Source organism: Pseudophryne corroboree, chromosome 6 (assembly GCF_028390025.1).
Source record: "Pseudophryne corroboree isolate aPseCor3 chromosome 6, aPseCor3.hap2, whole genome shotgun sequence".
NCBI classification, from domain to species: domain Eukaryota; kingdom Metazoa; phylum Chordata; class Amphibia; order Anura; family Myobatrachidae; genus Pseudophryne; species Pseudophryne corroboree.
Window position 1 is genome coordinate 59,114,804 of NC_086449.1, and position 25,079 is coordinate 59,139,882.

Genomic DNA, 25,079 nt, shown 5'->3' on the forward strand with positions numbered 1-25,079 from the left:
TTGTCCTATACTGTCATCAACTGTAAGTTGCTGTTTTCCTGTTTGATTATTTATGTACTCTGTAATTGGGCGCTGCGGAACCCTTGTGGCGCCATATAAATAAAGGATAATAATAATAATAATAATATAGGGTGTATAATCCCCAGGTATATCTCACACATCACTCAGTACAGATTACAGGATGTATAAAATCACCAGGTGTATAACACACGTCGCACAGTACAGTATACATACTGGTCACAATAATGCAGCACAGAGATAGTATACTTGACACAGAGCTGCAAGATACACAGCAATGTCCTACTGTACTGTACTATATATGTATACTGCTGGTCACCAAAATGCTGCACTGTCCTACTATATACTGCTCACAATAATGCAGCACAGAGATAGTATACTTGACATAGAGCTGCAAGATACACAGCAATGGCCTACTGTACTGTACTATATATGTATACTGCTGGTCACCAAAATGCTGCACTGTCCTACTATAGTATATACTGCTCACAATAATGCAGCACAGAGATACAAGATACACAGCAATGGCCTACTGTACTGTACTACTATAATACTGGTGGTCCCCAGTATGCAGCACACTGAGCACAGATATTTGCAGCACACTGAGCACAGATATGGAGCGTTTTCAGGCAGAGAACGTAGATATTTTTAGCACACTGAGCACAGATATTTGCAGCACACTGAGCACAGATATTTGCTGCACACTGAGCACAGATTACAGAGCTTTTCAGGGAGAGAACGCTGCCACGTCCTCTCCGTTCAATCTCCAATGCACGAGTGAAAATTGCGGCGACGCGCGGCTCCTTATATAGAATACGAATCTCGCGAGAATCCGACAGCGGGATGATGACGTTCGGGCGCGTTCTGGTTAACCGAGCAAGGCGGGAAGATCCGAGGCTGCCTCGGAACCGTGTAAAATGGGTGAAGTTCGGGGGGGTTCGGATCCCGAGGAACCGAACCCGCTCATCTCTACTTATAATGCACAGGACTATGGTGTACAGTGCATTGTTGTTATTAATTCACTAGAACACAGGTTCTCAAACTCGGTCCTCAGGACCCCACACAGTGCATGTTTTGCGGGTAACCCAGCAGATGCACAGGTGTATTAATTACTCACTGACACATTTAAAAAGGTACACAGGTGGAACTAATTATTTTACTTGTAATTCTGTAAGGAGACCTGCAAAACATGCACTGTGTGGGGTCCTGAGGACAGAGTTTGAGAGCCTGTGCACTAGAAGTATTTACTGTACTAAATATATATATATATATATATATATATATATTCATCTAGGGGCCCAGTCCATGCACTCTCTAATGGTTAGGCAAACCAACGTCGTTGCTGGTCACACCCCCTATGGAGACTGGCCACACCCCTACACATGGGGCTCCACCACTGCATTCCCCTGGTGGGCACCTCATCTGACATTGCCTGCTACTAGCATATCATTAAAGGTGGGATGATTTGGTAAATATATAAATAGTAATTGTAACAATAAGAAATGTTTTTTAATGTTGCAAATATGGGTATCATGGTGACCTACCATTTCGCAGCTGGTTGGACTACAGTGGTGGACTAGCCATCTGCAAATGGCCTTTTGGGCCAGTCTGGCTGCCTGAAGGCCTTGCCAAGAAGCTCCACTACCAGGTGCTTTGCCTGCATGCTGAGATGGGGGAGTGCTGCGAAGCCATTCAATCCGGTCAGGATAAGGCAGATGGATCTCCACATCAATTGCATTATGTACACAGGGGTTTGCAGTAGGTGACCGGTGGGCGGGGTGCCGGCGGTCACAATACCGAAGCCAGCATCCTGATCTTTAAAATCCTAACAGGGGTAAGGTAAGTATGCTATCCCCTTAACCCTCCCTTCCCGCAGCCTAACGTTAACCTACCCCCTTAGTGCCTAAATCTAACCTCCCCCTGCGGTGCTTAACCCTAACCCACCCATTCCCTGCAGCCTAACCCAATGGATATATGTATCCAAGGTCCATCACTCCAAAATAACAGTGATATCTGCAGCTGGCGGCCTCGCTATTAGCAATGTAGGGGAACGGATGTGCGGAACTCAGGGCTTAAAAAAATCATGACAAAACACTGGAGTGAGTTAACGTTTCAGTATTGATATACTGTCGTCAACAATTCACAACAACTAACATTCCCTGCTTATAAAGTCTAGAGAAAACAATGTGGGTGCACATTCATCAGAACCAGCATATGATAATGCAACTGATAGCAATTACAGGAGATCAATGTTGTATGTATCTCAGACAAATAACCACCTGCAACTGAGCTTGTGCAATTAGGTGGCAACAGCGAAGGGCACATATAAAGCTACTGCCTGAAACAATCTGTGTGTCAACTGTATTGTAGACAAATCTGAACAGTGGATTACTGAAATCCAATGGCACACATTTTGTCTATTTAATGGCATAGGAAAGGACACATAGTTAATTATCACTTGAATTACATAAGAAGTTTGTTGACTTGCAAAAGCATACAATATTTACCCATCTTTATCTGCTTCCTCAGTCATTGTCTCCATCAGCCAGAACCAACTTTCCGGGAAATCTGATCTGGATTGTATTTCCGAATCTTTTACGTACTCACCGTCTTCATCACCTGATATATAGAACATATATATTTTTAATTCACGTGCTCTCAAAAAGAGGAAAAAAAAAAAACCCACTGTGACAAAATTCTATAGAATCAGTAATTTCTTCCCAAAATTTATTATTTCAGTTCTCTCTTACTAAATTGTAGAAAATAACAATTATTGCTTATTCCTGTTCATTGCTATACACAGCAAACTGCAGCCTAAAGGCCTCATTGTGAGTCAGACGCACCTCTGTTCCCGGACACGTATACAGTAGCAAGTTTCAGCATACAGCGCATGCATAGAAGGGACTGAAATGGGTGTTTGGACAGCAACTTGGGGGTTCTCATAGAAATGCATTACAGATATCTGTCTGGAGGTAGTGGGTCCGGATGGTGGTCATTAGGTCAACATGTACTAGGTCGACATGACAAAAGGTCGACATGAGTTTTTCACAATTATTTTCATTTTTTGACCTTTTTCATACTTAATGATCCACGTGGACTACAATTGGGAACGGTAACCTGTGCCGAGTGCAGCGAGGTACCTTGCCCGAAGCATGGCGAGCGAAGCAAGCCATGCGAGGGGACATGGTGCACCAATTGAGGTTCCCCGTCACTTTACGAAGAAAACGACACCAAAACGATACGCATGCGCAGAAGTGCCGATTTTTAGCCTGACCGCTGCGCTGCGAACAACGGCAGCTAGCGCTCAACTCGGAATGACCCCATTGTCATTGGGGACTATGGTCTGACCCCTACAATACCTCTACTGCAGCCTCCATCCTGCTGCCAAATCTGACACTGTGTGCATGCCAAGCATTTTTAAATAAAAAACAATTCTGTTTTGGAGTGTGGGGCTCATTCCGAGTTGATCGCTTGCTAGCTGCTTTTAGCAGCCGTGCAAACGCATAGTTGCCACCCACTAGGAGAGTGTTTTCGCTTTGCAAGAATGCGAACGCCGGTGCTGCCGAGCTCTGCAAACACATTTTGTGCAGAACAAACCCAGCCCTGTAGTTACTTATTCTGTGCGATGATTGCTGCGACGAAGGACCCGGTAATGATGTCAGATACCCGCCCAGCAAACGCCCGGCCACGCCTGCGTTTCTCCAAACACTCCAAGAAAACAGTCAGTTGACACCCAGAAACTCCCACTTCCTGTCAATCTCCTTGTGTCCGCCAGTGCGACTGGAAGCGTCGCTAGAACAGGTGCAAAACCACAATGCTCTTTGTACTTGTACGACGCACGTGCGCATTGCGGTGCGCTGCGAAAAACTGTAGCGAGCGATCAACTCGGAATGACCCCCTTTGATACCATTTCTAGGAGTACCACCTTGAAAGTTGAAAATTAAGTACTCCCAATGGGCAGAGGTATCACCGGGTCTGGTAACACCCAGTGCGCACCCTGTACCCGCTTGTGCGCCGGAAATGGGCGTGCCCTAAGTTGAAGGGGGCGTGGCCTCACAGGGGATCCCAGTGACATCACTCCAGGGACAGCCCAGCATCCCTGAAGATGCTGGGCTGCTCCCAGAGACCAGTGCCCGCACTGTCAGCTGCTCCGCTATGATAGGAGCCGGGTGCTGCAGGAGAGTGTCACACTGCTGCAACTGGCTCCTGTAAGTGTGGGGAAGCTGGCAATTCTGTGTCACCCCACTCCGAGGATGACACCTGGGTGCAGGCCGCACCCCCCATCTGAAGCCATTGCCAATGGGGTCAATGGCTGACGCTCATGGGCCAGTGTTTTATGCATGCACACCATTTTATAATGTGCCAGCCAGCCCCTGGTAGGAACCCTTGTTGATCGGCTGCTGGTTAAAATCTTTTTATCAAAATATGAATAAATACTTTGTGCTTTCATACACACAGATATGCATTGGTGGTGTCAAGCACTGTTAACAATTGTCTTTTTGTTCTGTAGAACCAATCCAGACATCTGTGGCTTCTGTAGATATAGCTTGTGTCCTCCCAGGGCTTCTACTAGCCCTTCTACTCTGGTGACCAGATCTGGGTCCAGCAGGTCTTGTAACCCTCCAGGCCGCACCAAACAGAAATGCCAATTTAATACTAGCCAGACCGGAGCCATAATCGCTAGTGTGATGTCTACAAAAACTCTCTCAGAGATCTAACCTTGATCCATTTTATTTAGTCCCTTTTAAAATCGACACCTCAAGTGTCCACAGGTCATCCTGCTGGCTGTCAGCATACAATGATGGTTCATTTGTAGCTGTGAGGTCTGGCTGTGGCATATCAGTGATGAGCCTCATACAGCGACCTCCCCACATTTTAGGAAACAGGGACTTTATATGTTGTCTTCTCCCTTCAACTCTTTGGCGGACACATCCTCACTGTATTTTATTTCTACTATACAGACTATGGTGCATTTCTCTACTAAGCAGTTATTGACAGATTGCGCATATGCTGTGATCAGTGCCGGCGCTACCCGCTCAGCAAAGTCTGCAAAGCAGGGAGGCACCGGCCTCATGAGGTGCTCTCCCTGTTCTGCTACTACAACCTTGCTGCAGGCTGCCGCAGCCCGCACCTGTCACGCTGTATGATAGGCAGCAGCGGCGCCGGCAGCACAAACAGAAGCTCTTCACTGTGATCTCGTATCAGGGACCTCCTCCTTCCCTCTCCTCCCAGCTCCTCCCCGAACCTCCAGTCAACCTAGATAACAGACAGGAAGCAGCGCTCCCACCCCCTTCCAATATAGACACAGCAGTCTTCAGCAGCGGCCCGCCCCCCCCCCCCCCCCTATCTCCCTTCGGTTGGTTCTAAATCGGAGTGGGAGAAGGGACCTTCTGACATCACTAGGGGAGGAGGCACGTCACCAGGGGAGTAGCTACGGCCGAACAGGGTACCCGAAAAGTACCCTCGCGGGCTCGGTGGCTCTCTCCGCTTCGCTCACCACCTGATTACTAAAGGTAATAGTTGGTGGCGTGGATAGTAGAGGAACTATACCGCTGGCCTAGCTCCTCCCCGTGTGTCGTGGCTCCTCCCCCTGACGTAAAAGGTCCTTTAGGCCACTTGAATCTAGCATCAACCATCCCCCTTCTCTCCCCTCCCATTAGTGTCATTTTTGGGGCCAGGACACTTCTATTTTTTCATTTGTGCTCATGGCAAAGCCGGGCAACCACCTCCTGTCGCTCTGCTGTGCTTGCTTCCAGATTAGGCAGGAACAGGAAGTCATCTAGTGCACAACATGTGACTGCACTGGAGGAGCCTTCAGAGAGGAGCAGCCCAGCAGGTCTAGCAGCCAGCCAGCAATCCCATACCGAGGAGCAGAGAGTCTGGTACATTTTGCAGCTGGCATATGGGGGGTAGGGGTGTATTAGTGTGTGCTGGGGAGGGGGGTGGTATATTAGTGTGTGCTGGGGAGGGGGGGTGTATATTAGTGTGAGCTGGGGAGGGGGGGTGTATATTAGTGTGTGCTGGGGAGGGGGAAGGGTATACTAGTTTGTGCTGGGGAGGGGGTATATCAGTGTGTGCCGGGGGGGGGGGGTATATTAATGTGTGCTGGGGAGAAGTTGGTATATTAGTGTGTGCTGGGGAGGGGGGGTATATTAGTGTGTGCTGGGGAGGGGGGTGTATATTAGTGTGTGCTGGGGAGGGGGGGTGTATATTAGTGTGTGCTGGGGAGGGGGGAGGGTACACTAGTTTGTGCTGGGGAGGGGGAATATTAGTGTGTGCCGGGGGGGGGGTATATTAATGTGTGCTGGGGAGAAGTTGGTATATTAGTGTGTGCTGGGGAGGGGGGTATATTAGTGTGTGCTGGGGAGGGGGGAGGGTATACTAGTTTGTGCTGGGGAGGGGGTATATTAGTGTGTGCCGGGGGGGGTATATTAATGTGTGCTGGGGAGAAGTTGGTATATTAGTGTGTGCTGGGGAGGGGGGGGGGGGTATATTAGTGTGTGCTGGGGAGGGGGGTGGTATACTAGTGTGTGCTGGGGAGAAGTTGGTATATTAGTGTGTGCTGGGGAGGAGGGGTATATTAGTGTGTGCTGGGGAGGGGGGTGGTATACTAGTGTGTGCTGGGGAGGGGGTATATTAGTGTGAGCCGGGGGGGGGGGGGGGTATATTAATCTGTGCTGGGGAGAAGTTGGTATATTAGTGTGTGCTGGGGAGGGGAGTGGTATATTAGTGTGTGCTTGGGAGGGGGGGTATAGTAGTGTGTGCTGGGGAGTGGGGTGGTATACTAGTGTGTGCTGGGGAGGGGGGTGGTATATTAGTGTGTGCTGGGGAGGGGGGGTATATTAGTGTGTGCTGGGGAGGGGGGTGGTATACTAGTGTGTGCTGGGTAGGGGGGTGGGTATACTAGTTTGTGCTGGGGAGGGGGTATATTAGTGTGTGCCGGGGGGGAGGGTATATTAGTGTGTGCTGGGGAGGGGGGTGTAATATTAGTGTGTGCTGGGGGGGTTGGTATATTAGTGTGTGCAGGGGAGGCAGGGTGGTATATTAGAGTGTGCTGGGGAGGCAGGGCGGTATATTAGTGTGTGCTGGGAAGGGGGTATATTAGTGTGTGCTGGGGAGGGGAGGTGGTATATTAGTGTGTGCTGGAGGGGGATGGTATATTAGTGTGTGCTGGGGAGTGGTATATTAGTGTGTGCTGGGGTGGGGGGGTATATTAGTGCATGCTGGGGAGGAGGGGGTGGTATATTAGTGTGTGCTGGGGTGGGGGGGGGTATATTAGTGCAAGCTGGGGAGGAGGGGGTGGTATATTAGTGTGTGCTGGGGAGGGGGGGGTGTATATTAGTGTGTGCTGGGGAGGGGGGTGTAATATTAGTGTGTGCTGGGGGGGTTGGTATATTAGTGTGTGCTGGGGATGCAGGGTGGTATATTAGGGTATCCGTTCACATGGTCGACAGTCATTAGGTAGACCACTATTGGTCGACATGGACATGGTCGACATGGACACATGGTCGACACGTGAAAATGGTCGACACATGAAAGGTCGACACATGAAAAGGTTGACATGAGTTTTTTAACTTTTTTTGGGGGGGTGAACTTTTCCATACTTTACGATCCACATGGACTACGATTGGAACGGTAAAGTGTGCCGAGCGAAGCGGTAGCGGAGCGAAGGCACCATGCCCGAAGCATGGCGAGCGAAGCGAGCCATGCGAGGGGACGCGGTGCACTAATTGTGGTTCCCAGTCACTTTACGCAAAAAACGACACCAAAAAAAGTTAAAAAACTCATGTCGACCTTTTCATGTGTCGACCATTTTCATGTGTCGACCATGTGTCCATGTCGACCATGTCAATGTCGACCAATAGTGGTCGACCTAAAGACTGTCGACCATAACATGGTCGACCATTCATACCGGAACCCCATATTAGTGTGTGCTAGGGAGGCAGGGTGGTATATTAGTGTGTGCTGGGAAGGGGGTATATTAGTGTGTGCTGGGGAGGCAATGTGGTATTTTAGTGCGTGCCCCATGAGGGGGAGGGTTATATTAGTGTGTGCTGGGGAGGGGGGGTTGGTATATTAGTGTGTGCACTTGGGAGGGGGGGTGATATATTAGTGTATGCGCCATGAGGGGGTGGTGGTATATTAGTGTGTGCTGGGGAGGGGGGGGGGTATATTAGTGCGTGCCCCATGAAGGGGGGTGTTATATTAGTGTGTGCTGGGGAAGGTGGTATATTAGTGCGTGCTCCATGAGGAGGGGTGGTGGTATATTAGTGTGTGCTGGGGAAGGTGGTATATTAGTGCGTGCTCCATGAGGAGGGGTGGTGGTATATTAGTGTGTGCTGGGGAGGGGTGGTATATTAGTGTGTGCCCCACGAAGGGGGTTGGTATATTAGACGTGTTGGGTAGGGAGGGAGTGGTATATTAGTGTGTGCTGGGGGAGTAGTATATTTACAATGTGTGTGTGGGTGGGGGGGGGTAAAATAAGAGAAAAAGGAATGAGCACCCTCCACAAGTGACCATACAATTAAATATTTCTCATTTTATTTTGTTTCAAGAAGCAGAAAATATATACTTCAAGAAAATATATATTACAAACCTAACACCGCATGCAAACACACACAACACAAAGACAAAATACAGACAAAAAAATAAAATAAAATAAATAAATGTATTATTGTGGTTCAAGCTAATTATCTTATTTATCAGGTACTTGATAATTCATTACTTTCCCTTTTTTCTTTCCTTTAAAACATCAGTCCTTTGAAGGTCACAAACTGAGTATAAAAAGGGCTCAGGTACTTACGTACCACAGTCGGTTTCCTTAATCCTTACTACAAAACAGGCTAATCATGAAAACATGCAGAAAGAGCTTTATCACATTTAGGGGCACCAATGGCGATCAAAGTTCAATAACAGTTCATAACAGCTGGGGCGGGGGAGTGGCATATAAATGTTTTTATTTTTTAATTTAATATTAATGCAGTTTCCCACTGCCTGTCACTCACTGCCTCTCCCCAGCCATCACCTCTCTCCTGTCACCTTCTCTATGTCACTCACTAACTCTCACCGTCACCTCTCTCTCCTGTCACACTCTCCCTGTCACCCACTGACTCTCACCTCTCCCCATGTCACCCACTAACTCTCACCCTCTCCCCGTCACCTCTCTCTCTCCTGTCACACTCTCCCTGTTACCCACTGACTCTCACCTCTCCCCATGTCACCCACTAACTCTCACCCTCTCCCCGTCACCTCTCTCTCCTGTCACACTCTCCCTGTCACCCACTGACTCTCACCTCTCCCCATGTCACCCACTAACTCTCACCCTCTCCCCGTCACCTCTCTCTCCTGTCCCACTCTCCCTGTCACCCACTGACTCTCACTTCTCCCCATGTCACCCACTAACTCTCACCCTCTCCCCGTCACCTCTCTCTCCTGTCACACTCTCTCTGTCGCTCACTGGCTCTCTCCCTCTCACCCTCTCCATGTCACCCACTAACTCTCACCCTCTCCCCATCACCTCTCTCTCCTGTCACACTCTCCCTGTCACCCACTGACTCTCACCTCTCCCCATGTCACCAACAATCTCTCAGCCTCTCCCCGTCACCTCTCTGTCACGGATGTTTTCGGGGCGTGTATCTTCCTCCAGCTATGACAACGTATGCAGAGAAACACGGCGCCACTATACAAATCTGAATCAGGACCCACATCTACTTACTTCTTGATAGGTCATCGTTATCCATCAGTTCCTTCTCAGATGCCTTCATCTTCTCAAATGCCTTGCAGCAGTCAAGGAAGGCATCAATACACTTCTGTCCTGCCTGGATGAGACGGGAGCGGTGCTCACAGCTGTGACCCATGGGGTTAACAAGCATGCCGTCTTGACAACACGTGTTCTCTAGGTCCGTGTACCGCGATGCTACAATATAGAGGCACATAATTGCCATTTGTTTCTGTAAAGTCCCCCTTACATCATAAAAATGTAAAATAAGAAAAAAAAAGAACTTATCAAAATACAGATATGACTGTAACAATCTAAGGTAAGTAACAAAAGTGGATGTTATTACAAAAAAAAAAGCTAAAACATGGAATGTGTCAGCCCATGGAGACCAGTAATCCCACCTTATTCCATATCCTATGAAAAATATAAATAATGGTGTCCAACTTCTTTTCTGATAGGATCCTACTCTCACTCACCCAGCATTATTGTACCATATGGCTCAAGATGCTAGGGGGTTCTATTTACTATAGTGAGAGTTGATATAAGTGGATATGTTGCCCTTAGCAACCAGTCAGATTCTACTTATCATTTATCTAGTACCTTCTAGAAGGTAATAGCTAGAATGTGATTAGTTGCTATGGGTAACGTCTCCACTTCTATAAACTCACACTTTAGTAAATATACCCCTAGGTGTAACTTTAGAGCGACACTAGTACTTTTGATGGAAAATGTTTGGCATAACATCACAAATGAAGTATACTGATATGTGGCACAAGCCACGAGGCATGTTGCAGGTCACAGGTATAGGCAGGGGCGTAACTCCCTAAGGCAATGGAGACGCCTGCCGCTGGGCTCCAAGCCCTGAAGGGGCACCTGCATGGACAGCAGCACCTGTGTGGTTCACAGCGGGATCCAGGTGTGACCGCTGCTCTTCCAGTGGAGCTCTGTGGTGCATCCGCTGCTGCTGCATAGTTTATCTGCTCTGTCCCAGGAACCCTGCTAATATCTGCAATAGGAGACAGGATGGCTCCTGCCTGGTACCGCTCAGTCTGCACTGCTACATGCGACGTAGCACATAACTGCTGCTGCTGGACTGTGAGGTGGGACGTGCCGGTGAATTCTGATTCTGCATGCTGCAGGCGGCTGGATCTCGTGAGTCTGACCCTGACCCACAGACTGTTGTCACACAGCGTAGCTGGAACCCTGCCAATTCACTACAGCCTCCAGTCTCTATAGACGGTTTACTGTGCTATCAATATATTTCTACAAGTCATATATATATATATAGATAGATATTTATATATATATATACACACACACACACACACACACACACACACACACACACACACACACACACATACATACTGTACGCAGATCATATTTGTTTTCTCTTTTTCACCAAGGGGGTGGGGGACACTAAACTACAACCTACCTCCAGGCGACTGGGTTGAATTTACTCCATACTTGCCTACCTGACCCTCTCCATGAGGGAGAAAATGCTCTGTTCCTGGACTTTCCTGGTAATGTATGATTGCCATCACCTGTGGTGAAACACCTTTCTTATCTATTAACTAGCTCACCGCAGGTGATGGCAATCATACATTACCAGGAAAGACCAGGAACAGAGCATTTTCTCCCTCATGGAGAGGGTCAGGTAGGCAAGTATGATGTCTTACTCCTCTGGGTATAGTACCTCTACCTTTTGCCTTTTTAATTAGTTTAGTGACTTAGGGGTACATTTACGTCATTTACTAGGATACTATTGCATTGTCTTTAATACATAGGTAAACTGAACAACTACTACTCCCATCAGCTGCACAGTGAACTAGGATACTATTGCATAGTACTGTCTTTAACGCATAGGTAATGTGGAACTACTGATCCCAGCAGTCTCTATTGCATTTGTTACATTAGCACAGCCTTGAATAACATAACTGCTTAATGTGGACCTTATGTTTTAGCCTGATTTATTGTTGGAGATTTGGGGAATCTGTGATGGCATCTTCCCCTCTCACTATTTGTTTGTTTAAGATTGTATTGCTCCCCTCCTTGGAAGGTGCTGGGCAATGGGGTGGGGTTTTTATCAGTGAACTTACAACTTACACATGTTTGTAGCTCATCATATTAGATGTTAGTAGGCTGATTAAACCTAGGCAGATTAATGCAGGGTGCAGAATTCTAAGGGTGAAGATTTAACATTTATTATCTAAGCACGGACTTAGCCTGGACTTAAACTGGATGAAAACTGAAAGAGAACATCTAACTCATACAGCAACAGATTAACATCTTTACAACTTCAATTGTATGTACATATTTATCGCCCTGCACTCCCATACTTCCCAACATGACCCTCTCCAGGAGCGATAAACTGCTGTGCTACTGGATTTTCCTCTTAATTTATGATTGCCATTACCTGTGCTGAAACACCTTTCTTATCCATTAACCTGTGCTGAGAATTTTGTTCCTCATGCAGAGGGTCATTTTGGGAGGTATGCGATCCTCACTGTGAATACTATGCAACCATTGGCAGTAGGGAACATTTGTAAGATCAAGATTCTATCCATAATCGCTAGCTTATCACATTACAGAACTGCTCACATTACCTTCATAAGCTTTCCTACCCAATTATATCCAACACTGTACAGTCCACACATATCCTACACATTCCTTCTGACAATGGATAATCACTGCTGTGATGTAATATCATGCAAACCACCAAGAACCTTTGTAATTCGGAGGACAACTATGCAATAGACAGCACCTATCCGTGTGTATCAATGCCTATTTCTCTAGAATCGATAAGGGATATTGGGGACAGATTAGTACGATGGGGTATAGACGGGTCCAAAAGGAGCCAGTGCACTTTAAATTTCTTGAAATGGGTGTGCTAGCTCCTGCCCTCTATGCCCCCTCCCACAGGCAGTTTAGAAAAAAGTGCCCTCAGGAGAGGATGCACACTCTGCAAGCACCAGAGTTTCTCTGGCAGGGTCCACAGGTTATCCACAGGATAACAATGGGATATGATGGAGCGACAGCGGATTTGCACCAATCAGTCAAAGCTTTCTGGCTTCCCAGACTTTATAGTCTTACTGTTTTTTGAGTGATCTTTCTTAACAGTGTCTTATACGCATATTGGAAAGAGTCGCTCCAACAACTCTCCGCCAGGTCGTGACAACACTTACCCACGAGTACAGCTCTGTTTCGGCGAGCGTCTGTGTCGTATATACTAGCAGGTCCATCAGACGTTACCAGGCTGTGGCCGGAGCACGGGGAGAACGTAAGGCATCGGTTCCGCGTAGCACATGGAATATGGACACAGCCGCACTGTTTTGGGAGGAGACTACCAAACAGTAGCTGACGCGCCGCCACCACGGGTGCTCCAGCGCTAGGCCTTAGGGATCATAGGCTCCAGGAATAGTATGAGGCCGCGATCCCTAGGGAGGATATCAGCAGTGGGGAGTCAGACGCTCTCCTGGTCGCCCCTCCCCCGGTTCATGACTAGTTTCCGCCGAGTCTCCCGCCATGAACTGTTTCCTCACTTCCGTCTCAGACGCTACCTGCTACACTGGGAAACGAGGGGACCCGGTCGCAGCATAGGCGGCTGCGTGACCGGTGCGTCCGAGTTCACTGAGGGCCCGGTTGCAGCATAGGCGGCTGTGTGACCGGTGCGTCTGTGTTCACTATAGCTTCATGGATCGGCAGTGTACACTAGTAGCGTCTAGATCCACTCAGCGTTCCCTAACATATTGATCAATCCTGGAAGCGGGGTAAGTCTCCCTGTATCCCACTCTACTGAGTACGGGCTATACAGCAGTAAATCTCTATCTAATATTTTGAGTATGAATAGTTAGATAAGTGCCTATTGCATATGAGTTTGTATATCATTACTGTTGTTTCTGTCACAATGCGTCTGCATACGTTACATATGTTAAACATGATTCAGTAAATGTGTTCTCCTACATACTTAAAATATTAATGTAGTTGACGATGTGCTCATATTGCTTAATATACTAATGTATAACATGTGACTGACTGCTAGTATGATGCTGACTTTGCTTCAGGTTTGTTAGTTTGTTTTGCAGATCCTCAATGCTGGCGCATGAGGAGGATCAACTGGATATCATTTTAAAGAAAAAAGGTAAAGTGATACAGTCACAAAATTGTGTAGTGCTGAGTATTTATCATGTAATAAAGCGACAATGGTGAGGACGCTCATACCATGTTTGAAGCTGTATTATCCACTTATTATCTGGTTCAGGATAGCTTGTATGCATAATGTTTAGCTCAGCAAGGCAGATGCAGGAACAAGTGTATCCACCTGGGGCTATATTTACACAAGCTTATCCAGGAAGTTAGATGGATAATCCCCCAAAATCCTGTACCAGGAATAGGGTTACAAGCCCTTACACACAGCAGCAGCTTCTCAGAATCAGTGGTAAGTAAATCTTCACTCTCGCAGACTAAACATTTGTTTAGATTCATCAGTAGATGAAAGCCCTATTATTCTACTTCATCATATGAAAAAGAGCTAGGTCTCAGCTGTCGAATATACCGGAGTTAATTGAAAGCAATAAAGCCATCTTATACTTAGATGATACAGTAAAACCTGTGTTAAAAACCACGGCACCTGTGCATAAACATCTCAATACTTGAGTTCCAAGAAAATCATGGAAGAGGTTGGGTTACGCCCAATTAAAAGTTAGAGTTCCTAAGAAATAGAATTCCTATGATCTGGTTCCAGCTGGGTATTGTTTAAAAAAAGGGGAGATGGCTCCTAAAGTAGATAAGGAGAATCTACAATAGCTTTGCTTTCAATTTTCCTGTCTAGGGCTGTAATGAGGCCAAGCCTTGGCTTCGGCTTAAATGGCAAAGGCAGTGGTTGCCTGGGCTGATGCAATGGAAGGAGATTTTTTTCAAGAACAGGAATCTCATATGGCTCATATAAAAGACTGCAGTGTTCCTGGGTGCATATGGGCAAAATATTTACTCCTGGGCATCAGCCCTAACTATACTTGCTCATAGAGCAGTTTAGATGGGTACGTGGAAGAGCTATAGCCACACCACACTGGATATGCCCAATCTCACCAGATCTTGGAAGCTATGCAGTGTGGGGCCTAGTGAGAAATACCAGGTGCTGTAGATGGAATCATTGTCTTGTTCTAAAAATATTCCTTTTTGGTAAGAATTGACAGATATTCCGGAGTCAGACTCCAAGAAAGTCAGGTTCCTTCCACATACAGTCCACGTGTTGATATTACACTATCAATAGAAGCCTGTCATAGGCAGAATCCCACGTCAGTGTGATTTGAGACTAGGAAACCATTGAGCTACCATAAGATCTACAGTGTGGGCCTGGTTAGTACTCAGATGGCTATCGGGGAATACCAGGTGCTGTAGAAAAATTAAAACCATCAGCGGCTCCGCCTGGGAGATCCCAGGTTGGGGGGCCGACTTCATCAGGTCACACAGACCAGGCATGATATCTCTAGTTATGTTTCGCCATCAAAGCAGCCTATCTCGGCTATAGATGAAGGCCTGACTTTGCAAGAAACAGGTCAGAAAATTGCTTTGGTCAGGAATAGTCATTCCAGTTCTTCTGGCAAACAAGGACAAGGTTTTACTTCAAACTGGCTTAATCGGAAGACAAATGAGTAATTTCGGCTCAAGCTAAATCTGAAAAATGCTGAGCAAATACATTTGGAAACATGGAATCATTATGTTCCTTATGTGTGGCATGGAGCCAGGGTTTTTTTTATGGATCCCTGGAGATACAGGAGGCTTACCTACATGTTCCTATACCTTTGTCCATCAATGTTATCCAAGGTTCAGCTATTCCTCCAGAAAAGCATTTTTCAGTATAGGCTTTACCCTTTGGGTTAGCCACAGTCCCCGGAGTATTTACCAGAAATATGGGGGTGACAGCACCTTATCTCCGCCAGCAGGGGTTAAGGTTTTTTCCCATACCTAGGATCTTTTAATCCTGGCACAGTCACAGAGATTGCTCTTGTCATCGGCAACAGCAATAATGAGTTTGCAGGTAAGTGACTCATAACTTGGGGAAAATAGCCTCCAGTTTCGTCACATCAGATGACTCACTTGGGAGCTGTACTGGATCACGTCTGCAGAGAGTAATTTTTTACTTCGCAACAATAAATCCAAGGTTCACTATAGGATTCAAGAATCGCCACACAGTCAAACGGGATTAATTCAGGCAGCAATGCGGGGATGGGTTGCATGGTATCTGCATCGACAGGAGGGAATATGCACAATTCCACTCTAGGTCTCTGCAGCGTCTGATTCTTACCTAGTAGAATCTACAACCATGCCACACGGGTTATGCCTAGACTTCATTGGATCATGGAAGATTGGCAGTGTGGGCCTGGTTGGTACCTAGAGAGACCAGCTGGGGATACAAGGTGTGGTAAGTAATAATGGATTGCATCAGATAATAAAAAGCGACTATGGTACATACGATAAAAGTAAGAAGGTCATTAGCCTGGTGGCTACAGACATCCCAGCGGGACAAAGGAAAATCCTTTTGGTATCAGACTGGGAAGATTCTGACACTAGGATTAGTGTCTGGGAGATTGTGTTCCCAAAGTGCTGTCTACCAATAAAGGTTGAAACCTCGGGCCATATACAGGGCACCAGTGTAGGTACGGGACAGTCTTCATGTGAAAACCAGTCCAGTTCCGTTTGGACAAGACAACGGCACTAGAGTACCTCTACATCGGGAAGTAACTCTCAGCCGAAAAGGGGAAGAAGAAGGTAAGTCACATACCTAAGAGGATGGATTTCATCATCTAAATCTTGCCCGCTGTTTTCAGTCCGAGAATCAGAAATGGATAAATGGACTTTTTCAAGTCAATACACCATTCAGAGGAGTGAATGGGCTCTACACCCAGAGATTTTCTGGACTCTAGAAAACAAGTGGTGCATGCTAGAGATGTATCTCAGAACGTATTGGTTGAACAACAAAATGCTCACATATGGGTCAAGAACAAAGGATCCCAGGGCGATAGTTGTGGATGCCTTATCGGTGAGACAGGACTTTCATCTGACGGATGGGTTTTCCACTAAATACCCTATTACCCAGGGTGGTGAATAAGTTTAAACAGAAAGAATAGCAGAGAATGGCAATGGATGCTCTACTTGAGCTTCCTCAATGTCCAGACCTACTAATGCAGGGTACTGGTTATCACAGACATGTGGTTCGGCTGTCTTTGACAGTGTGGCCATTGATACCTTTATCCTCAGGTCAAGAGGATACTTTCAGACAGTTTCCAGAGCAAGGAAACCTTTCTTAGCTCGCATATATCACCAAATATGGTAAGCCTATATTCTTTGGTACAGTGAAAGAAAACCTACAGCCACACCACACTTGACATGCCCAATCTCACCAGATCTGGGAAGCTATGCAGTGTTGGGCCTGGTGAGTACTTGGATGGGGAACATCTGCAAACACCAGCTGCTGTAGGTGAATGGCCCCAAGAATTTTTTTTCAGAGTTCCAGGGTCATAGCATTCCTTCAGACAGAAAGGAATGGCTTCCTTGAAAGAAGCAAGGGTCGGCATTGACTGTAGAGTTCCAAAGGTAAATAACCAACTTACAGGATGTGCGTGTCTTTTTTTCCAGGGTATGCTGCGCATCAACCTTTGGTTGTTTTTCCTACAGTGCCATGGGACTTGGACAGTCCTGAAAATCCTTCAAGTTGCCCCATTTGAACCACTTAATAATATGGATTACAAATGGTTGACAACTAAAGTGTCTTTTTTACTGATAGAGTCGTCAGCTAGAAGAATATCAGACTTAGGGATTGTCATATTGTTCCCCAGTTCTGATTGTTTATCCAGAGAAATTAGTTTGTAGAACTAGATCTGGGTATCTTCCTAAGGTGGAGGAAGAGAGATGCAGATGCACACTCTTAGCACTAAGAACACTGATAGTAAAAATAATTTAAATAAACCCTCACAATTAACATGGAGTATAATTGAAGTTCTTAGCACACATCTGCGCAAATATGCGGGCCCATGTACCATGGCCAGGTGACTTCATCACATGGGTCCCTAACATTCCTAATACTATCTCATTCTATAAATTTATTCAGGACTTACCTCTAAATAGTGCCCTTATCAATGTGTGATCTGAAATGCAGGAACCCAGCTAATTAAAACACCTGAGGGTGAATGGGAGGAGTGCCAATGCCAGAGGAAGGAAGCCTTGCCTTCCAGTGTACAATATATACACAAATAATGTGGAAGAAAGGGGGGAACCTGGATTGCACATCCTATTACTAAAGATATCAAGAGGTGCTATCATGCTGAGGCTTCTAATACTATGCTGGGGGAAGAGAGATGCAGATGCACACTCTTAGCACTAAGAACACGGATAGTAAAAATCATTTAAATAAACCCTCACAATTAACATGGAGTATAATTTATAGAATGAGATAGTATTAGGAATGTTAGGGACCCATGTGATGAAGTCACCTGGCCGCGGTACATGGGCCCACATATTTGCGCAAATGTGTGCTAATAACTTCAATTATACTCCATGTTAATTAGCATTAGCACCTCTTGATATCTTTAGTAATAGAATGTGCAATCCAGGTTCCCCCCTATCTTCCTAAGGTGATGACTAACTTCCACCTTAACAAAAGGAAATACTGTCCCGGTCTTTTAGAGTCTGGACCTTTTCTGCGGGAGATGCATCGCTGGACGTGATCCATGCATTAAGGATCTACATAGATGGTACCAGTGTCATCAGAGAAGCATATTCTGTTTTCATTCTCTAGGGATTTCATATGAGAGGATGACCTGCTGGTAGGCAGACACTGGCAAGATGACTTCATATGACGAAGCTTATGTTCTAGCTAATCTCCCTATTCCGGCTAATGTCTCTGTTCACTCTACTCGTAAGGTAGGTCCTTCATAGGCTGCACAATGTGGTGCTTAAACAGAACAGGTATGTAAGGCAGCCATATGGTCTTCCGTTTACACAATCATTAAGACATTGGGGGTAATTCAGAGTTGATTGCAGCAGTAAATTTGTTAGCAGTTGGGCAAAACCACGTGCAGTGCGGGTGGAGCAGAAATAACCTGTGCAGAGAGAGTTAGATTTGGGTGGGTTATTTTGTTTCTGTGCAGGGTAAATACTGGCTGCTTTATTTTTACACTGCAATTTAGATTTTAGTTTGAAAACACCCCAACCAAATCTAACTCTTTCTGCACATGTTATATCTGCCCCCCCTCCCCCCTGCAGTGCACATCGGCCCTCATTCCGAGTTGTTCGCTCGTTCTTTTTCTTCGCACCGCAGCGATTTTCCACAAACTGCGCATGTGCAATGTTCGCACCGCAGCTGCGCCAAGTAAATTTACTAAGAAGTTTGGTATTTTACTCACGGCTTTACGAGGTTTTTTCTTCGTTCTGCTGAAACAGGCCGTTTTATGGGAGTGTTTGCAAAAACGCTGCCGTTTCTGGGAAAAACGCGGGAGTGGCTGGAAAAACGGGGGAGTTGCTGGGCGAACGCTGGGTGTGTTTGTGACGTCAAACCAGGAACGACAAGCACTGAACTGATCGCACTGGAGGAGTTAGTCTCGAGCTACTCAGAAACTGCAAAGAAAAATCTTTTCGCTATATTGCGAATCTTTCGTTCGCTCTTTTGCTAAGCTAAAATACACTCCCAGAGGGAGGCGGCTTAGCTTGTGCACTGCTGCGAAAACCAGCTAGCGAGCGAACAACTCGGAATGAGGGCCATGGTTTTACCCAACTGCTAACAAATATGCTGCTGCGATCAACTCTGAATTAGGCCCATTATGCTTTGGATACCTTTGCCTCTCACGATGCTGAATTCGGGCGAAGGATTATCCTGAGCATCAGGAGCGTCCCCACCGCTAAACTGCTTTGGGAAATCCCATTGTTATCCTGTGGATCCCTGTGGACCCTGCCGGAAAAATATACGTTATGGTAAGAACTTACTGTTGATAACGGTATTTCTCCTAAGTCCACAGGGATCTCACCCTGACGCACCTGACTTGAGAATCCTTTTTTACTCACTAACCTCTTCCTTCTTGTACGGAAGGGTGTGCATGTGTGCTTCTCGCCTGACTAGGGTTCTACATAATGCTCCTGCCTTGAGCTTTGGAATACAACTGATTTGCCTGAGCCAGGGGGCGGGGATATATGGACGGGCTCGTTGCATGCTGGGAGGCCGGAAAGCTTTGACTGATTGGTGCAAATCCGCTATCGCTCCATCATATCCCACTGTTATCTTGTGGAACCTGTGGACTTAGGAGAAATACCGTTATCAACGGTAAGTTCTTACCAGGGCCGTAACTACGTGTGTGCCAAGTGGGCTTGGCACACAGCGCAGTTGCCCTGTGGGCGCACGGCCAGCGGCATGTAATGAGTCAAATTGACTCATTACATGCCGCCTCTGAAGTCTGCGCCGTGTGCCGCCGCCGCACTGGGGAGGAGAGCAGCGCTGGGCAGCGGAGAAGGAGGAGGAGGGAGGGGGACTGGAGCCGCAGCAGCGCTATTTAATTGGTAGTAAGCGCCGCTGCAGCCTCCCCTCTCCTTCCGTATTGGCTGCCCGGCGCTGCTGTGGATGCTGATATGCGGTTCCTCCATCCCAGCATCCACAGCAGCGCCAGGCAGCCAATACGGAAGGAGAGGGGAGTGCTGCAGCGGCGCTTACTACCAACGAAATAGCGCTGCTGCGGCTCCAGTCCCCCTCCCTCCTCCTCCTTCTCACCTGCCTGCACCGAGGGAGCTGCACGAGGAGCCTGACTGCCTGCCAGATGGTAAGTATCTCTCTTTCTTTCTTTCTTTCTTTCTCTCTCTCTCTATCTCTCTCTCTCTCTCTCTCTCGGGGACACCGTCTGCCATAATGTGTAAAAAGGGGGCCTGGTTGCCGCAATGTGTAAAAAGGGGGCCTGGCTGCCGCAATGTGTAAAAAGGGGGACTGCCTGCCGCAATGTGTAAAAAGGGGGACTGGCTGCCGCAATGTGTAAAAAGGGGGACTGCCTGCCGCAATGTGTTAAAAGGGGGACTGGCTGCCGCAATGTGTAAAAAGGGGGACTGGCTGCCGCAATGTGTAAAAAGGGGGACTGGCTGCCGCAATGTGTAAAAAGGGGGACTGGCTGCCGCAATGTGTAAAAAGGGGGACTGGCTGCCGCAATGTGTAAAAAGGGGGACTGGCTGCCGCAATGTATAAAAAGGGGGACTGGCTGCCGTAATGTGTAAAAAGGGGGACTGGCTGCCGCAATGTGTAAAAAGGGGGACTGGCTGCCGCAATGTGTAAAAAGGGGGACTGGCTGCCGCAATGTGTAAAAAGGGGGACTGGCTGCCGCAATGTGTAAAAAGGGGGACTGGCTGCCGCAATGTGTAAAAAGGGGGACTGGCTGCCGCAATGTGTAAAAAGGGGGACTGGCTGCCGTAATGTGTAAAAAGGGGGACTGGCTGCCGCAATGTGTAAAAAGGGGGACTGGCTGCCGCAATGTGTAAAAAGGGGGACTGGCTGCCGTAATGTGTAAAAAGGGGGACTAGCTGCCGTAATGTGTAAAAAGGGGGACTGTCTGCTGTAATGTGTAATAAGGGGGACTGTCTGCTGTAATGTGTAAAAAGGGGGACGCTGTCTGCTGTAATGTATAAAAGGGGCTCTACCTGCTGTAGTGGCGCTACTGTGCAGCGTAATTTGAATAATGGAGACTACTGTGCACCGTAGTATGAATTTCTATTATTTTGTGGCCACGCCCCATCCCCTATTTCAGTATGCTGTTTGGGCAACAGCATACCTGCACCATGGGAGTAAGGGGGGGGGGGGACGGTCACCGGCCTCATGAGGTGCAGAGCCGCTTCCCTGCTGCAGGACCACCGTCCTGCGGGGCACTGCACCTTAGCTGTCACAGTCGCAGCATGCCGCACACCTCTAACAAAGCCTGAAGGCGATTGTCGGTGGTGAGTACAAACCAGAGTTCCGCTAGGGAGGTCCCCCGGTTCACTGTGCGGCAGAGGCGCGGGTAAGGCATATGGGTCGCTCCTTGGGGGGACCCGCTGGAACCCCTGCGTGAGACTGGCTGGAGATATTGTACCAAACATTTATGTGAGGCTACAAATGGTGTTGGAGACATAGCCAGTATAAACATTAATAGCTCCTTTACGGGGGGGCGGAGCTACATCTGAGCAGGCTCAGCAGCATTTTGGCGCCTTCCTCTGCATAAGCAGCAGCAGCCAAATACAGCTCTGTTCACACGCTGGATCACTGGTACCGGGTGTGGAGGGGGAGAGCCGTTATTAGTGCACAGTTTACATTCCTCCAGGGAATTATATGTTATAGATGGGTACACGGTTATCTTGGCTAGTTTGCTGCATAAACCCTTCATCTATTGTTCTCAGATGCAATACAATACAGAGAACAATACAGCAGGGGATTACATCACTACAGCAGGGGATTAAGTCCGACTGTCCAGTCACAGTTAATCCTATTAAAGGTAAAGATAAACATGGACCCATCTGTATATAAATACATACTGTAAATACATAAAATGCTGACAGCCTCACTGGGGCTGTATAGCGTTGGGTGCGCTGGTGTCCTCTCTTCTATGTCTCCACTCACATGCAATAGGGCAGCTTGTACTGTAATCGGTCTGTGTTGTATGTGTATTGTATCTGTATTTCATAATGGTGAAACAGAAGTCGTGCAATGTGTGTAATGCCAGATTCTCCCCTATTTCATCTGGCTCCATAGCATGTGAGCAGTGTAGTCAGTCATCACAAAGTGCTGATAACAATGTGGGGGAGAGTCAGGAGCCCTCCTGGCTGGGGGCTATCAAAACTATGATGTCTGATATGTCATCTCAACTGACTGCCAATGCCTTTAAAACACAAGAACTGCAACAAGCAGTAGCTAACCTAGCTGCCAAGGCTGATGTTCCCCATCCCCCCTGTCTACTACAGGTGCACAAAAACGTGCTTTACCTGCAATCCTATCAGATACTGATGATGATGTACAGGATGATGTGGATCCCATTAGTGGGGATTCCACCCCTACACAGGTTATTGAATCCCTCATATTGGCTATACAGGATGTGTTAAAGCTCCCTCTGGAGGACGCTACTAATCAGAATTCATTTTTCCTCACACAAGACAAACTGACAGTCACATTTCCTGATTCCAAGGAATTGGATGATTTAAATTAGCCTGGAAAAATCCAGATAAAAATATCAGGTGTCCAAAAGGTTTTTGTATACCTTCCACTTTGCCCGTGCAGGCAGGAAATTCTGGGAAGAATCTCCAGCAGTAGACGGCTCAGTCTCTCACCTCTCTAAAAAGGCGGTGCTCCCAGCTCCGGGTTCCTTTACGGTAAAGGACCCGGGCAATAGGAAAATTGAGACCACTCTGAAATCTATCTACACTGCTGCAGGTGTAGCTCAAAGGCCGGTCATTGCATGTTGCTGGATGACACATGCAATTCATACGTGGGCTGCTCAAATTCAGGAAGGTCTTTCGGGTGATATGACCTTAGTTACTACTGTAACTTTCCTAAAACACATTCAGGACACGGCAAGAGTCCTCTGTGACTCCCTTAAAGAGATTGGCAATACTAATGCTAGGACCACTGCTATGGCTGTGTCTGCACGCGGAGCCATATGGTTGCGTCAGTGGATTGCAGATGTTGACTCCAAATGTAATGTGGAATCTCTTCCCTTTACAGGTGAATGGCTATTCGGAGGTGAATTGGAGGCATGGATCTCCAAAACTACTGCTGGGAAATCCACATTTCTCCCTTCGGGGGCTCCACCTGCTATGCATGCCTACTCTGGACCGTAAACTCAGTCCTTTCGGTCCTCCAGATTTCGATCTATGGCCAGGGATGCCTCCTACACAGCTAGAGGCTCCAGGGGAAAACCTAAGAAACCAGCCATTGCTGGCCCTCAGGAACAGAGCACCAGTTAAGCTTCCACAAAGATTTTGGCATGACGGTGCCCACCCACCCCGAGCAGTGGTTCCAAGAGAGTGGGGGGGGGGAGAGGGTACAAATTACCCGGGCCCATGTCTGATGGAGGGGCCCAGTGAGGGTCCAGTAGAGGCCCAGGCCCCCTCCCCCTTACCTGGCAGCAGCAGTTGCAGCTCTTCTCCTCAGCCCAGCACATGCTACTGTGTACTAGGCTGCAGTGTGGCCATGGAGGTGCTTAATATACTATTTTTTTCAGTAATTTTTTTTAAGGGTACATGACCACACCTCCTGTGATTAGACCACGCCCCTTGAAAAGTACCTGGGCCCAGCCCGGCTCTCGACTACCCTGACCCCGAGGGGATCTCGTGGTGGGATCTTGGTTACGTCACTACAGCCACATCTGGGACAGTTCCTGCCAAGATGCCTGGGTAAAGGACCTTATCTATCAAGGTTAAAAGCTGGAGTTTGACAGTGTTCCTCCCAAACGATTTTTCCAATCAAACTTGCCAGCTTTGGAAAATACGCGTGTTACGCTACTACTGGCCATCGACAGATCATTGTTCCAGTACCCCTGCTACAGCAAGGACAAGGTTACTACTCCAGTCTGTTCATAGTGCCAAAGCCAGATGGGTCTGTGAGGCCCATTTTGAATCTGAAATCCTTGAATCCTTACCTGAAGGTTTTCAAATTCAAGATGGATTCCTTGAGGGCGGTGATCGCAGGCCTGGATCAACAGGAATTCCCAGTGTCCCTGGATATCAAGGACGCTTACCTCCATATCCCAATTTGGCCTCCTCATCAGGCCTATCTGCGGTTTGCCCTACTGAACGATCACCACCAGTTTCAGACATTACCCTTTGGCCTGTCTACAGCTCTGAGGGTGTTCACGAAGGTGATGGCAGAAATTATGTTTCAGCTCAGAGTCCAGGGGTTCAAAATTGTCCCTTACCTGGATGATCTCCTGATAAAAGCGTGTTCCAGAGAGCTTCTACTGCTCCATATAGATCGCACTATACAACTGCTGTCTCACCACGGGTGGATCCTCAATCTACAGAGGTCTCATCTGGAGCCGTCTCAGCGGCTCCTGTTTCTGGGTATGCTACTTGATACTGTAACTCAGGGAGTGTTTCTCCCAGAGGACAAAGTGAGAACACTTCAAGAAATGGTTCGCATGGTTCTCCGACCTGCTCGAGTTTACATTCATGTTTGCATAAAATTGTTGGGAAAGATGGTGGCCTCGTATGAGGCAATAATTTGGAAGGTTCCATGCCAGACCCTTCCAACTGGACATCCTGAACAAGTGGTCCAATTCACCTCTTCAGATACACCAGATGATTTGGCTGTCACCCCAGGCCAGGATTTCTCTCCTGTGGTGGCTACAGT

At 47.4% G+C, this 25,079-nt stretch overlaps 1 protein-coding gene across 1 annotated transcript in view; it reads right to left on the bottom strand.

Moving 5' to 3' along the window:
• LOC134936128 (complement C3-like) overlaps positions 1–25,079 on the bottom strand; it is a 613,812-nt gene that overhangs the window by 259,057 nt on the left and 329,676 nt on the right. Inside the window, exons 17-18 of the mRNA XM_063931045.1 lie at positions 9,734–9,934; positions 2,526–2,637 (exon numbers count right to left, since the gene is read on the bottom strand). Of these exons, the coding sequence (XP_063787115.1) occupies positions 2,526–2,637; positions 9,734–9,934 (313 nt within the window). The remainder of the gene's footprint in view (positions 1–2,525; positions 2,638–9,733; positions 9,935–25,079) is intronic.